General features: G+C 51.0%; 2 protein-coding genes across 2 annotated transcripts; both read left to right on the top strand.

Moving 5' to 3' along the window:
- Positions 1–445: 445 nt before the first annotated feature.
- Positions 446–7,762, top strand: SELENOT (selenoprotein T). Its single transcript, XM_083848934.1, has 6 exons — positions 446–665; positions 1,527–1,637; positions 2,757–2,883; positions 4,359–4,446; positions 5,268–5,419; positions 6,954–7,762. The coding sequence occupies exons 1-5, from the start codon at positions 517–519 to the stop codon at positions 5,390–5,392; spliced, it is 600 nt and encodes a 199-aa protein (XP_083705060.1). The 5' UTR covers positions 446–516; the 3' UTR covers positions 5,393–5,419; positions 6,954–7,762.
- A 131-nt stretch (positions 7,763–7,893) lies between these two features.
- Positions 7,894–13,219, top strand: LOC310904346 (glucose-dependent insulinotropic receptor-like). The gene has a single exon (XM_083848932.1). It carries the CDS (start codon positions 11,852–11,854, stop codon positions 12,809–12,811), a length of 960 nt encoding a protein of 319 aa, XP_083705058.1. The 5' UTR covers positions 7,894–11,851; the 3' UTR covers positions 12,812–13,219.
- Positions 13,220–13,252: the final 33 nt, after the last annotated feature.

The raw sequence follows: 13,252 nt of genomic DNA, 5'->3' as shown, positions 1-13,252 counted from the left end.
TTTTTGTTGTCTGTTTTTTAAAGGTCGCAAACAAAAGTCAAAGTATGCAGGGGAAAGGCGCTAACGGGTTTTACGCTGTGTCGTCCAGCGCCCAAACCCCAGCTGGGAGGGTTTGCTGACCACCAGGTGCGTTCGGGGCCCGGGCCGTGCCCCCTTCTCCCGCGGCGTCACGCCTCGGGGCCAGCCCGGGAGCCTTTTCGGTCCCGCAGCTCCGACGTCCGCCGCCCTCGCAGCGCACGGGTGGCGCTCGGAGCGGGCTCTCCGTTACCTCTCGAGCTGCTCCCCGGGCACAGCCGCGGGCCGGCAGGAGGTGCCGCCCGCGAGGAAGCGGGGCGCTCGGTGCCGCGTCGCGGCAACCCCGGCTTCGGCGCTGCAGCGCCCGGAGGGGCGGCGGCGGCCCCGCCTCGCGCGGGGCCCGGGGCCGGGGGCGGGCCGGGGCCGGGGCCGGGCGGCGCCTGCGCGGATCCCGGCGGCGCTCGCGTGACCTTGGCGCGGCGGCGGCGGCGCTGGGGCGAGATGCGGGCGGCGGGGCCGGGGCTGGGGCTGCTGCTGCTGCTGGCGCTGGCGGCGGCGCCGGGCGGCGGCTCGGCGGAGCAGGGCGGCCTGCCGGCCAAGAGGCTGCGCATGGCCTACGCCACCGGGCCGCTGCTCAAGTTCCAGATCTGGTGAGCGAGCGCGGCCGCAAGATGGCGGCGCCGGGCGGGCCCGGCCTCACCCCCCCCCCTCCTCTGCCGCCGGGGCCCCGCTGCTGCTGCGGCGGCGGGTCCCGGCCCTCGGGTCCCGGTCCCGGTCCCGGTGGCGGGGCGCGGGCCGCGGGGGGAGCCCGGGGCCGGCGCGCGGGCGGCGTCCGCGGGCCTCAGCGCGGGGCGGGCCTGGGCTCGGGGGGGCCGCGGCGGGGAGGGGGCTGCCGGCGGCCCCGGGCCGTCAGCGGGGCTCGGGCGGCGCCGCGGCGGCCTGAGGGGGCCGGGGGGGGAGGCGGGGGGAGCGCCTCGGGGCTGCCCGCCGCCGGGAGCCGTCGTCCGGTTCTCAGCCGGCGCGGAGGCGCGGGCGGCCCGAGCCGAGGGCGGCTCTGCAGCAGCCAGCCCGGCCGCCCCCCGGCGGGGGTAACCGGGCCCGGTGCGCTGACCGCGGGCGGCCCGAGGGGCAGGTAAAGCCGAGGGCGTGAAGCGGCGCGGTGTCGCCCCGCGTGGGGCCGGCGGGCGCGGGGCAGGGCGATGCTGAGGCCGGCCTCGCGGCCCGGGGCTCTTCCCTGGGGACACGGATGAATCCTCGGTCACCGGCCTTCGGCGGAGCGCTCGGCCTAGCGCCGGTGGGCGACACGGCTTTGGGTAAGAACCGCTGCCTGGCCAGCTCTCAGGTCCTTGGTGTGCAACTGGGTTGCAAACAGTTTTCTTTGGCAGGAAGCGTTTTAGTTTCCTTTTAAATAAAAGCGATTCGTGAGCTGGGTGAGTTGTGGTGATGCCAGGCTTGCAGCGACCTTAGCACGGAGCGCTTCAGTGTCGGTGACGATTCCTGTCTGCGTTTAGTGTCTCCTGAGGCTACAGGCGGGTGTTTGAGGAGTACATGCGGGTCATTAGCCAGCGGTACCCAGACATCCGAATCGAAGGGGAGAACTACCTTCCTCAACCTATATATAGGTAAGCAAATCACGAGCAGTGCTTCTTTTTTTTTTTTTTTTCTCTTTTCCCCAATGTGCATGCTCATGGTGAGTGGTGAACGTGTGCCTTTGCAGTTAAATAAAATTGAAAATCGAAGCTTACAAAAGATTTTTTTTTGCTGCTGTGTTTGCTTGCAAGCATGGCGTTGTCTCCCTTCCAGATACGTATGTGGTAACGTGTGTATGGAAAACTGAGGCGGTTTCTGTGTTACAAGGCCTGGTGTGCTCCAAGGAAATCTAAAGTAACCCGCATAGTCCATGTTGCTCACAATGAAGTTTTGCAGCTTTTCATCGTATTATATCTGGATATAAGTTCTTGTTTGTTGCTCAGGCTTGTGCTCTTAGTGTCTATTTCTTGCAATAGGTCAAGGTTGCAGGGTAGGGAAAACCTGGTTTTTATCACGTAAATCGGGGGAGAGGATATTGGGGGATCTTAACCACAGCGCAGGGGGAAGGCAGGAAACCCCAAAGAAATCTGGAAAAATGGAAAATGAAAACAGCATTTACCGCTGTTATCTAAACCATCATGTACACACTAGAGAGTGGTGCCATAGTTACTGTGGTGGCTTCTGAGCCACTTCTTGACCTACTTACCCCTAATAAGCACAGTGGTAAGATTGGTACGAGACTGAATTCCTCAGCGCTCGTTTGCGCTCTGGGTATAGCTCTAATTCCTGCAGAGCACCGTGGAGTTCTCTGCACCTGCTGGAAAGCTGCTTTAAGAGGAAGTAGCGCATACCAGTTGAACACATCTCTATAATATGGAACAGCTTCTTCAAGAAACTAAATGCATTCTCTAGTTTAGATGTATGTAAGTTGAAATTCCTGTTTAAGGTCTGGTTGGGAAAAAAGAACAAATCTGTATGTGTGGCATACAACACTGGTATCCTGAGAATGCGTGTTTTTGTTCATGTGTGTTGCTTTTATGGGTTACAGGTATTTTTAAAGACAGATAAGTTTACTTGAAAAATTGTATATTTCCTCTGAAACTCTGGACTGTACATTATGAAAATTATTCTAATGAGATAAATCATAGCTATGTGCAGTAAAGTTGTAATGGGAACGTTCTAAATCACTCTTATGTATTGTCTTTTGATAGGCATATAGCATCCTTCCTGTCAGTCTTCAAACTAGTATTAATAGGCTTAATAATTGTTGGCAAGGATCCATTTGCTTTCTTTGGCATGCAAGCTCCAAGCATCTGGCAGTGGGGCCAAGAAAATAAGGTAAACTGTTTGCTTTCATCTTTTATTTTTGAAAAGCAGTTTTAGAATGGCTTCATGAGGGTGCTGTGGGGGAACTGAACATTGCTGCTGGCTTAACGTAAGCACGCTGTAGTCTTATCAGAGCCTTCAGGCTTCTGTAACTTTTGGTTTAATTCCTGGTATTTCTCTTTCCAAGCTGATGATGCTGTAGAGGGACAGATGAGGTCAACATTACTGATAAAGATGTAACACTGGTTGCTAAAGAAACGCCGCAGTTATTAAGAAGGCACTCTGCAGGTTTTTTTTGTTCTGGTTTGTTTTTTAAGGGCTCAGGTGGAGTTTCAAGCTGGTATTGTTATTAAAACTACAGCTTCCTTTTTCTGTTGTCTCATGGCTATTTTGCAGTGGTTGCTTTTGTCCAATTTTAATACATTAGGCATACAATTTGATCGTGGTTAGAAAAATCAAATTGAAATTCTGTGGGTTTTTTTTTTTTCAGAACTTACTTGGGTATGACAGACTCTGACTTGTGGGTTGAATATCCCCGTCAGTCAGTACTGATGATACTAACAGATCAATGGCATTGTACTCTGATTTATAATAACCCTATTCCAGATTTATTCTATTAAGCAAAAGCAACGTATAAGTCTGTTAACCTGCATACATTTCGCTTGTGCACAGACCTCAAACAGCTACCCAGTGCAGCTGGTCTGCGTGTGTCTTCAGTCAGGTTGAACGTACGGAGGCTGTAACATACCGCCTTAGTGAAATGGGCCAACTGCAGGACCGAGCTGGGCTGGCTGTGACGTGCCCGTGGTGTCCTCAACAGCTGGCATCTCCCACGCTAAATCCACGGGCATCGCAGCACCCGGTGTGACTGTGCCCTTCTGCATGAAGAGGGAATTAAAGCGGTGGTGGCCATGGGGTGAGGTGCTGCATTGCTGGAGATAGCATCAGTTCTTGCGGAGGCACCAGTGCACAAAGAAAATTCTAAATTATTAGTTTGAAGAAATGCTCCAGGGTTGGCAATTGCTGCGAACAAGGCAGTTTGACTTTGCTGTGTGTCTAGGCCTGCAGTTGTTCAATTTCTGTGTTAGATTTAAGTGTTACTCTGAAAATGACAGGCAGTGTGTAGGAACATCTGCGTTCCCTTGTCATCCTGCAAGTGCCACCTTAACCACATACTTCTGCAGACGGGCTGTTGAGATGTGCGGAGATTTGTGGAGGAAGGGAGAAAGAAGGTGCAACTTTGCTTCCTTGAATCAGAACTGTGAGCTGGGTGCTTTCAGAACAATTTTCATACCTGTCGTTGAAAGACAATGTGCAAAATCTTTTTACAGAGAGAACGAAGGGATGATGGCTGTGCCACTTTAAGACTACTTAATAAATTGCAAAGGGGAGTACAAAGATGCCTGTGAACTTCAGCACTTACAAGTGAATAAAATAAGCTGTGCTTTGCACGGCCAGTGTCTGGGATTCTCTCTGTTCTCTTCCAGGTTTATGCGTGTATGATGGTTTTCTTCCTGAGCAACATGATTGAGAACCAGTGTATGTCAACAGGTGCATTTGAGATAACTTTGAATGGTGAGGCACGAACTTTCTCTTCTGGGAATCCTGGTGCATGTGTACACGGATCTGTGAGAGCGGTTTGTCAGCTGGGAGGGTGAGGGGTGGCGTTACGAAATGGGTGGGTTCCAAAATGCGATGGTGCGTGTAATGCCTCCCATCCTCAAACTTCAGATGTTACATGTCACAATACATGATGAAAATTGTGCATGTCTTACAATACAGTCAATTACATGTATTTAACAATTGCAGTGTAAAAAAAACAGGGGAATTGGAGTAGCTGTATTGTGTTTTCTTTGTGTGTGATGTGCGTTAGGGAAGAAACGATCAACTAGAGGAACAGTTTCCAGTTAGATGCTTTCGCTGTCCAGTTTTTAAATACGGTTTAGACTTGCAGTCATGTTAAGTCTATTGATATTCCCAGAATTTCCAGTACTGGTAGACAGCAGTACTGATGTCTCTGATTAAGAGTCTGTGGACCTTCTGCCTTCAAATAATTCTATGGTTTTAAAGATTATGTAAGCTTGATGGTACGATTTTTTTCAGGCTGTAGGTGCAGGTCTGTAATCTAGTTCTGTGCTTTGTTTCTCAATTTATAATTGTGCAGGGTGCATTTCAATGTAGTAGTTCCTAAGTTGAGCTTTATACTCCAGAACCTTTGTAAGGACTGACTGCATCGTATCAGAGTAGTTGAAGCAGTGTTGATCCAGGTATTTCTCTCAACAAAAAATTAGTACCAACCTGCGTAGATTCCTAGATCTTTTAAAGTTTGTGTGTAATCTAGCCCTACATGTTTCCTTGTCAATTTAACTATGTTTTCTCCATGTGTTTTGTGGTAGATGTTCCGGTGTGGTCTAAGCTAGAGTCCGGCCACCTTCCTTCCATGCAGCAGCTTGTACAAATTCTTGATAATGAAATGAAGCTCAACGTGCACATGGAGTCAATGCCTCATCATCGATCATAGCCCCATCTAACAGCACTGAAACTTCTTGTAAGTCTTCTTCCAGTCGCCTGCTGCCTGTTCACTTGGCCGTAAAGGGCTGTATGTTGCAGATTGAACGCCGTATTTGATATTTGTTCATTTGAAAGTGTTTTACTGAAGAAAAACCCCAAACAGTTCTAGTGACTTTCAGTTAAATGACTTCACAGGTACTGTTCTGGTGGGAGGTTTTGTTTTGGGGTTTGTTTCAAAACTGGGAGCTGGTTTTCCGTTGGCCAGAAAAAGCCTCGAGTTAGTGAACTGTATTAGACATCAGAAAACACGCTTCATTATGTGCCTTCTGATAGTCTACGTGCGAAGGATTTGTCTACACTTTGTAACCTAGTTGAATTGCATGACCCTAGAAAGCAGAACATGCTTTCTTGCCTTTATCTGTGTGCTATACTGTTTTAGCCTTTTGCAAACGTTCCTGGACTGTTAGTAGCAGAGGTTGAGTGGTCATATCCATGCTTCTGTGCTTTATGATGGGCCGGTTCTGTGTTTCGGCATCGGTTGTGTCTTTCAATACATTTAGCTTACGGTTCTTCACAGGAACAGCGATGTGCCAGGAAAAAACTGTCTTGGTGCAAAAGTGGAGAATCTACATTTAAGGGACCACTCGTTAATTATTGATTGAAAAAACTGGGGTACAGTTTTTTTGCAAAAGAATGCTTCGGATTTGGAGACTGATTGCTTGGCGTTACCTTGCCAGCAGACACCCCACTCTCAAGTGACAGACCGTGTGCTGCCCAGCTCTTCTGACCTGTTGATGCCTCCCTCTACAAACACTTGCACAGCTTCATGAAATGGGGAGGGCAATTCAAGGAGGTTGATGCATCGAAGTAGCAGTGCAGGGAATATGAGAAACCATTGACTTCTGATTTTTGCAGACATACCTTATTTATTCAGTTAAGTCCAGTTTGTCTGCTGGTAATACAGCAGAAGTCAATTTAATTGTGAAGTTGTTTTGTATTTTAGAAATGTCATTATTTAAAAGTTTGGTATTTCCAGTACTTTTTAGATCTGCATGCTGAAGCCCGACATCCTGTATGTACAGATTTTACAAAGACAGCGTTCTTTGTGTTGCAAAGTAGATTTTGACATTTTTAAGCTTACAACACGTGCTAAGACTGTTCTTTTGTAGAGTCCTCTTTAAGAGGATGTAAGTTTCAATATAAAATAGAAAGCCTTCAGTGGTGTTTCTATCCACATGGAAAATAACTCTACATGTCGAGATGACTGGTAGTGAGGCTCACTGCCTGCGTTCTAGTGTCTCCTTATGTAATTGATACTAACGTAGTATCACTCTGATCGTATCCTCGTAGATAACTGTTCAGAATAAAATAATAATAATCCCCTCTTGTCATGAGTTACAACCTCACAAGAGACACTGCTTATAATTCAGTTTTTTATTACCTGAAGCACACAGAGCCTGCCTTTCTTCCTACTTTACAGCAAATGCATTCTGTTTGGGCAGTGCTGACTACGGGCTTGCTAGTTTAACTCGGGAGTATTTTCCTGCTGTAACACTTCTCTCTATTTTCAGGAATTAAGTGGTGATTTCCAAGGGCCGCGTGTCTCGGACCAATGAAGGCCTGTACTGAAGACAGCTTGCTGTTGGTACAGACTGGATGCTTCTCTTGCAGTCACGTTGTGCCTCCTGAAAAAACCTTAATGAAAGACATCTTTCAGTGCTGGCGTGTCTCCAGATACTGCACATTCATGGAGTGCAATAATACTGTATAGTTTTTTTAAGATTTCATTCGACCAGTTCACAGCTCAACAATGCAGGCATTACTAATTGTAACTTATTTTATATTCATGTTTCACACGATGGCAGATTGAGTTGATACCTAATTATCCCTTGGAAAAAGTTTGTTTAATCTGTTGTATTTTATATGGATTTATGTTCTTTTTGTAGTTTAAAATGAAGTTATAGGAGTGTCTGATATTGTCCTAATCTGTTAAGTAATTGACAGCTGTCTTATCAAATATCTCTAATGTGGTTAAAGCAGGGTTGTATATTTTTCAAAATATATGGCAGAGTTGAACAGTGCATATATACTAAATTATATGAACAAAATTATATGCAGAGTGATTGCATCATTTTGTGAATTCAGTAAAAATTAAGGTCAACTGCTTTTTAAATTGTGTTGGCCAGCTGAAGAGGTTTTCCTGTGACCATTCTGAAGAGTTGAAAAGCTGGGCCTTTCTACTGTCCTAAATAGAAGCTAAGGAAATTAATTTAAATAAAGAGTTCTCATTGACTGTGTGAAGTACCTTGTTTGAGTCACTGATGGTGGTGATATTCTTAGAATTGTAACCGAAAAATACATAAAGAGTCCACTTCCCAAAGTCAGTGGTGTGTTCATTGTCTTCTGTGAGTGCCTTACAGCATCTGTGTCCTGTTAGGATTGTTGTGCACAGCTGTTTTCTCCCCACCGGTTCCAAACAATGTTTGCAAAAGCCAGACTCTGTCAGTTCTTCACTGACAAACCCACCTGTGCTGTGCCCGGTGCCTGCGTGAACCAGGGGGTGTTGGGCAGCCTGCATGCCACGGCTTTGGGAGTTGTGATCAGTGAGAGCTGCTTGATGTTTCGGGGCACTGCATTAAGCCGTGCTTCATGCCTGAGTTTTGAAATGTGAAGCAGAGGTCGGTGCCACGCTCGGGATGAAGGGTGGGATAATTCCACTTCCCACAGAAGTGGTGTGGGGTCCCTGCTGCCCAGGCCCCTCTGTGTGCCTGCTCCCCCAGCCTGGTGCCTGCGTGGGGCCACGGGGAGGCCGACAGCCTGGCTGAAGCTCTGTGGCACCCGTTCCTCGGGTCTGCCAAGCCTCGGTTATGATTGTGGTGCGGGTGCTGTGCTGGAAGAACCTCACTGGATTAAAGTAATGTCTCAGCTTTCTGGGGGGAGCTGAGGGTTCTCCTCAGCTGGGCTTCCTGTGTCAGTGTGACCGGTAGGTGTGCAGCCCCTGTCACCTGGCAGAACGAGCACGGTTGAAACCTGCAGCTCATCTTCATTTCATCTCCTGACCAAGGTAGGTAGCTGCTGGGGACCCGCTGTGGCCGAGGGGGTGCTGCCTGGCTGCTCCCGGAGGGCACTCGAGCTGCGTCCCACCGGTGAGCGGTGGCAGCCACCACCCCCTCCACTGCGTGTGGCACGGCCGGGTGCGGGGTGGCATCCACCAACGTGAGGCGCGAGGAACCACAGCGCTTGTGTGGGGATGGGGGTTTGCACGTGTTGGTTCAGCCTCCTGTGATGGCACCTCTGAGGGGGCTTCGGGGAGCTCCTGTCCTAAGGACCAGGCGGAGGCTGTAAAGCCCAGGGCTGCCATTTTACACCGTGGCAAGGAAGCTCCTGAAAGTTGCTGCTGCTGGAGAGCTGTGCAGCGAGCGCTGGGTGGCTACAGCAGGTGCTGGGTGGGATTAGGCTTCTGTGGAAGCTGCAGCTCTCCGATTGTTGGGGTGTTGTCCTGGGGCTGTCCTCAGGGCGGTGGCATCGCTATCGCTCCAGCTCGCCCTGCCTGGGAGGGAGTTGTGCCCGGGGCCAAGTCCTCTCCCTGAGAATAAACGTGCTCAGGTTTCCTGCTGGGTCTGAGCTGCGGTAGCTGCAGGTCCTGCTCTGGCCCTGCTCTTTCAGCTCGTACTGAGCCCATTCTGCCATCAAAACAGGCAGAAAACTGCTTCCAGTGAGGCTGCACAGCTGGGATCCTCAGGGCCGTGCCCCGCTGAGGTAGAGACATCTCATCTCCCACTCTGCTTTTTGTTCCTGCTCTGAGGTACTGGGTTTTGTCCCCCTTGTAAAACTAGTTAAAGTACTTCCCAGATCCTTCTTATCAAAAAATATCTTTGGATGGGGAGCTGAGGCTGGGAGATTTTCTCTGTTGGGGCAGTAAATCAGACAAGAAGGGAATCTGCAGAGCTGTCATGAGGGCAGTTGCCATGGTTTGTAAGAGCAGTCTTTGACCCACCTCAAGACTTTAAGGAATGCTTTAAGTAATGTTTCAAATAACTTCAAAGCTCTGTCCACCTAGAGGAAAGAAAAATTGACACCAATTGCTATAAAGGTGTTGCTAATCCCAACCATTAAACATACAATGGCCTCTTCATTCTATGATGAAATAATCTTTTTAGGTAATCCATAAAATATCTTCTGAAATATATTAACCAAAATGTCTAGTATGGATAGAGTTTTAGTTTCTCATTAGATATATACTTCAAACAGATCAGACAGAACAAATAAGTGCACAGATGTGTTGCTAGGCTATGACTTTCCGTGAGCTGTTTGTGGTATCACCCTGGTGATGTTTGCCCATGATCTGCTCGCTGCCCACGATATTCCTCTTCTTTCATCTCTGCAAGATTGCATAACAACACGTTGGAGTTAGGTACGTGAGAACCTGGGCTGATGTTCTTTAAATACACCAGAAGCACAGCCCTCTCTGCTTTTCTGCTAGGGGAGCACAGGCTGGCTGTGTTTCAGTCATGTCTGTAATTGCTCTGGGTTGTAGGGTGCACAGAGCAGATTTGTTTTTATGGGCTGGACCAGGCCTCATGAACATTAGTCATGGATCATTTCCAATTGAAAAACTGAACGACAAAATGGAAAAAAGAGCCTTGCTAGTCACTAGTCAGCAATATCTGACAGCCTCCCTGCAAACCAGTTGCCAAACACCAGATGACAACTCAATATTTGTGGCACTCCAACCAGGAGGACGTGTTCAGCCTGAAGTCCGTGCTTCCCAGAATTTAGCTTCAGCACAGCGGGATGGGTTCAGACCATGGGTGCCCTGAGCCTGGGAACCCATCTCCAGCAGCAGCCAAGAGGACGTACCTCAGGCTGAGCGTACAATGTTTCCCGTTCACCCTCTCGAAGCTCTCAGCCTCCAAAAATATTCAGTGCAGGGCTTTCTGGACCCTCTGCATTTTCCGTGTATTCAGCCAGAGGGTACGTGCTGATACCCCGTTACCTCTAGTGCTCTGAGGACGCAGCTTTGCCCAGCAGACTATGTTACAGCCTTTGGCATGGGTTTAAACCTCAGTGATTCTGTTGAACATGCAGTACCTGCCCTTTCTCAAAGGTCCTGCACCATGTTTACACCATGGCGATGAGATGAGAACAAGAGCAGGTTACTGAGCGTGACCGATACCCTCTGCTTCCCTTTCCGCCCGGACGAGGCATTTTCCCAAGGCGGGCAGAGCCTTGCGGTGCTGTGCGTGACTGCCTGGCTGCGACAGCACGGCACGCACTCCTCCGCAGCAGTGTTTGCAGTGCCATTAGCAGAGCCATTGTGCCACTCATTAACAAGAGCTTGCAAGTAATATCTGTCTTGAACTGGTGAACTTAAATTCCAAATCTGTCATAAATGTGAATTTAATGAATATAGTATGTTTATCCTGAGCCTAATTTGACATAAATTGGATTTAGTATTTTTGAACTCGTTTACCATGTCACTTCCAATTAGTGCTGCATTTACAGCTACATATAATAAAAGCTAATTTCACACAAGCGTCTTTTCTGACCCACTGCCAGGAGAACCCGACAAGCCGTGGGACAGTGAAGAACTGTCCAGGTATTGCCATGCTCCCCTGGTATCTCCAATGCTCCCTTGTTTCTCATGGTCTCAGGTAGACCCTCCAAAACCTGCTGTGCTGGTCAGGGCCACCCTGCTGCCCAAACCCCGCGGGGCCGCGCGCGCTGCCCGGCAGCACGGGCAGAGGGGTTGCTGCAGCCCAGGCAGCCCCGACAAGTCACATCTGCCATGCTCTGGACTGCAAACGCCTTAACAAAAGCATTTACTTAGGGTTTAAAATACTACTATGCAAAGTGCCAGGGCTGGTCTGCGGGCATCAGGAGAAGGAGGCTGCATGGGACAGAGCTCTCGGGGGCCTCTTCAGACCTCTGCTGTGGGCAGAGTGGCCTCACACCAAGTTCCTATCCCCCCTGACCACGGGTGCCCGGGAGCAGCTGCCATCCACCCGCTTCGGCTTTGTTTGGAAAGCTGCTCCTTATCGCTGTGCGTCACGGGCGTGCTCAGGAGCTGGCCAACCCAGCCAGCGCCCCTGCAGCACGCTCCTCCCTGGAGAGTTCACCCTGCAGCCACTCACACCGAGCATGGATGAGAGCGGCAGCTCTTCTGCATCGCTTGGAGCACCCTTGCGGGTGTGGAACACAGTCAGATGGGAAGAAGAGAGGCTGAAAGTGTTGAAAAAAACACTGGCGACTGGCGGCAACTGGGATGGTCCCAGAGGTCTCCTGGGATGGACTAAGCGCCTCTTAAAGGACTGACTTAGATGCTGCTGGCCTCAATCTGCAGCTGGAGAATCTGAAGCACTTCTGTCCCATCCCACCAGCTTGGCCACACATCTCCTCACGGCAGGGTTTCTTTGTGCTGGGGTCTGTTTATTCTGGGCATCTGTTACGACCCTCCTCATCGGGGAAGATGGTCAACATCCTGTGCACGGTGCTGCACTCCCTCCTGAGCTGCCTCATTCCCCCGGCCAACCTGCTGGTGATTGTGGCTGTCTACCAGCTGATGAGGAAGCAGCCAGGCACCAGCTACATCTACATCCTCAACCTGGCCACCGCTGACCTGCTGGTGGGCGTGATGTGCATTTCTGAGGCGCTGGACGACATCCTTGATGGGGATTTTGACCGCAGCAAGTCCTTCTGCCTCCTGCGCATCTCCATGAGCATGACGCCGTGCATCGGCTCCATCCTGACCCTGCTCCTCATCTCTCTGGACAGGTACCTGGCGGTGAGGCTGCCGCTCTCCTACCCCACCCTCCCAAAGAAAATGCCTGTGGTCCTTTCCCTCACTGTCCTCTGGATGCTCTCCTTCCTTTTTGGACACTTGCCTCTGATCTTTCCCTCTCTCCAGCAAAGCAACTACACAGGTTACTGCGGGCTCCTCTATGCAGCCAAGAGTGAGTATCTCTACACGATCTGCTTTGGCATCTTTGCTCCGTCCCTGCTGGTGCTGGTGTGCCTGCACGTCTCGGTGGGCAGCATCGCCTACCTGCAGCACAAGCGGCTGCAGCACGCCTGCGCCCAGGCTGGGAGCCTCCGCTCCCGCCTGCGCCACTTCAAGGCGCTGCGGACCGTGCTCATCGTCATCATCGGCTTCAGCCTCTCGTGGGGGCCGTACCTGGTGGGGGGCACTGTGCAGGCCGCCTGCAGCTCCTGCAACCTGTCTGACCCGCTCAAGGACGCCTTATTCCTGCTGGGCGAGACCAACTCCCTCATCAACCCCCTTGTCTATGCCCTGCACAGCAAAGACATCAGAAGCCACCTCGCGAAGCTGCTCAAATGCAGGGCAAAGGGGCGAGTGAAGCCCCTGGCTTCCAACGTCCGAACCGTGGGGAGCTGGGACGGGGGCTGGCCTGAGGCACCCGGATCATGAGGCGTCCACGTCCCGCTGCCTCTGCCCGCACTCCTGCTGTGGTTGTCGGGCCCTAGCAGAGGGTGACACGTGGTGCCGTGTGGGTGTGGAGTGGGGCCTTCCTGGTCCATCAGCTGCTCATGAGCTGCTGCCAGGGGCTGCAGCTTGTGCGTGCCGTCTGGTGTCTGCATTAACGGCCCACTGTCCCCCCACCCCAGCACTGCTGAGGCAGTGCCTTGGGATTGCTTTGGGTGAACTGTGGCCTTTTGTCTCCCTCTGCATGGGAGAATCGCTCTCATAGCTGCAGCAGGCTGAGCTGCCGTAAGGCGCTCCCTCCAGGGAAGTCCGGACATGCCGGTGGTGCAATGTCCTCGGCAAATGCTGGCTGCGCAGAGAGGTGCCTGTGCAGGCAACCTCTGAGTGACCACCTCTTCCCTGCCTTCCTGTCACAGGCTGTGCCTT

The sequence above is a fragment of the Anser anser genome (assembly GCF_964211835.1).
Source record: "Anser anser genome assembly, chromosome: 9".
Classification (NCBI taxonomy): Eukaryota; Metazoa; Chordata; class Aves; order Anseriformes; family Anatidae; genus Anser; species Anser anser.
The sequence above is the reverse complement of the archived record's forward strand: the minus strand, read 5'-3'. Positions and strand labels throughout refer to the sequence as shown.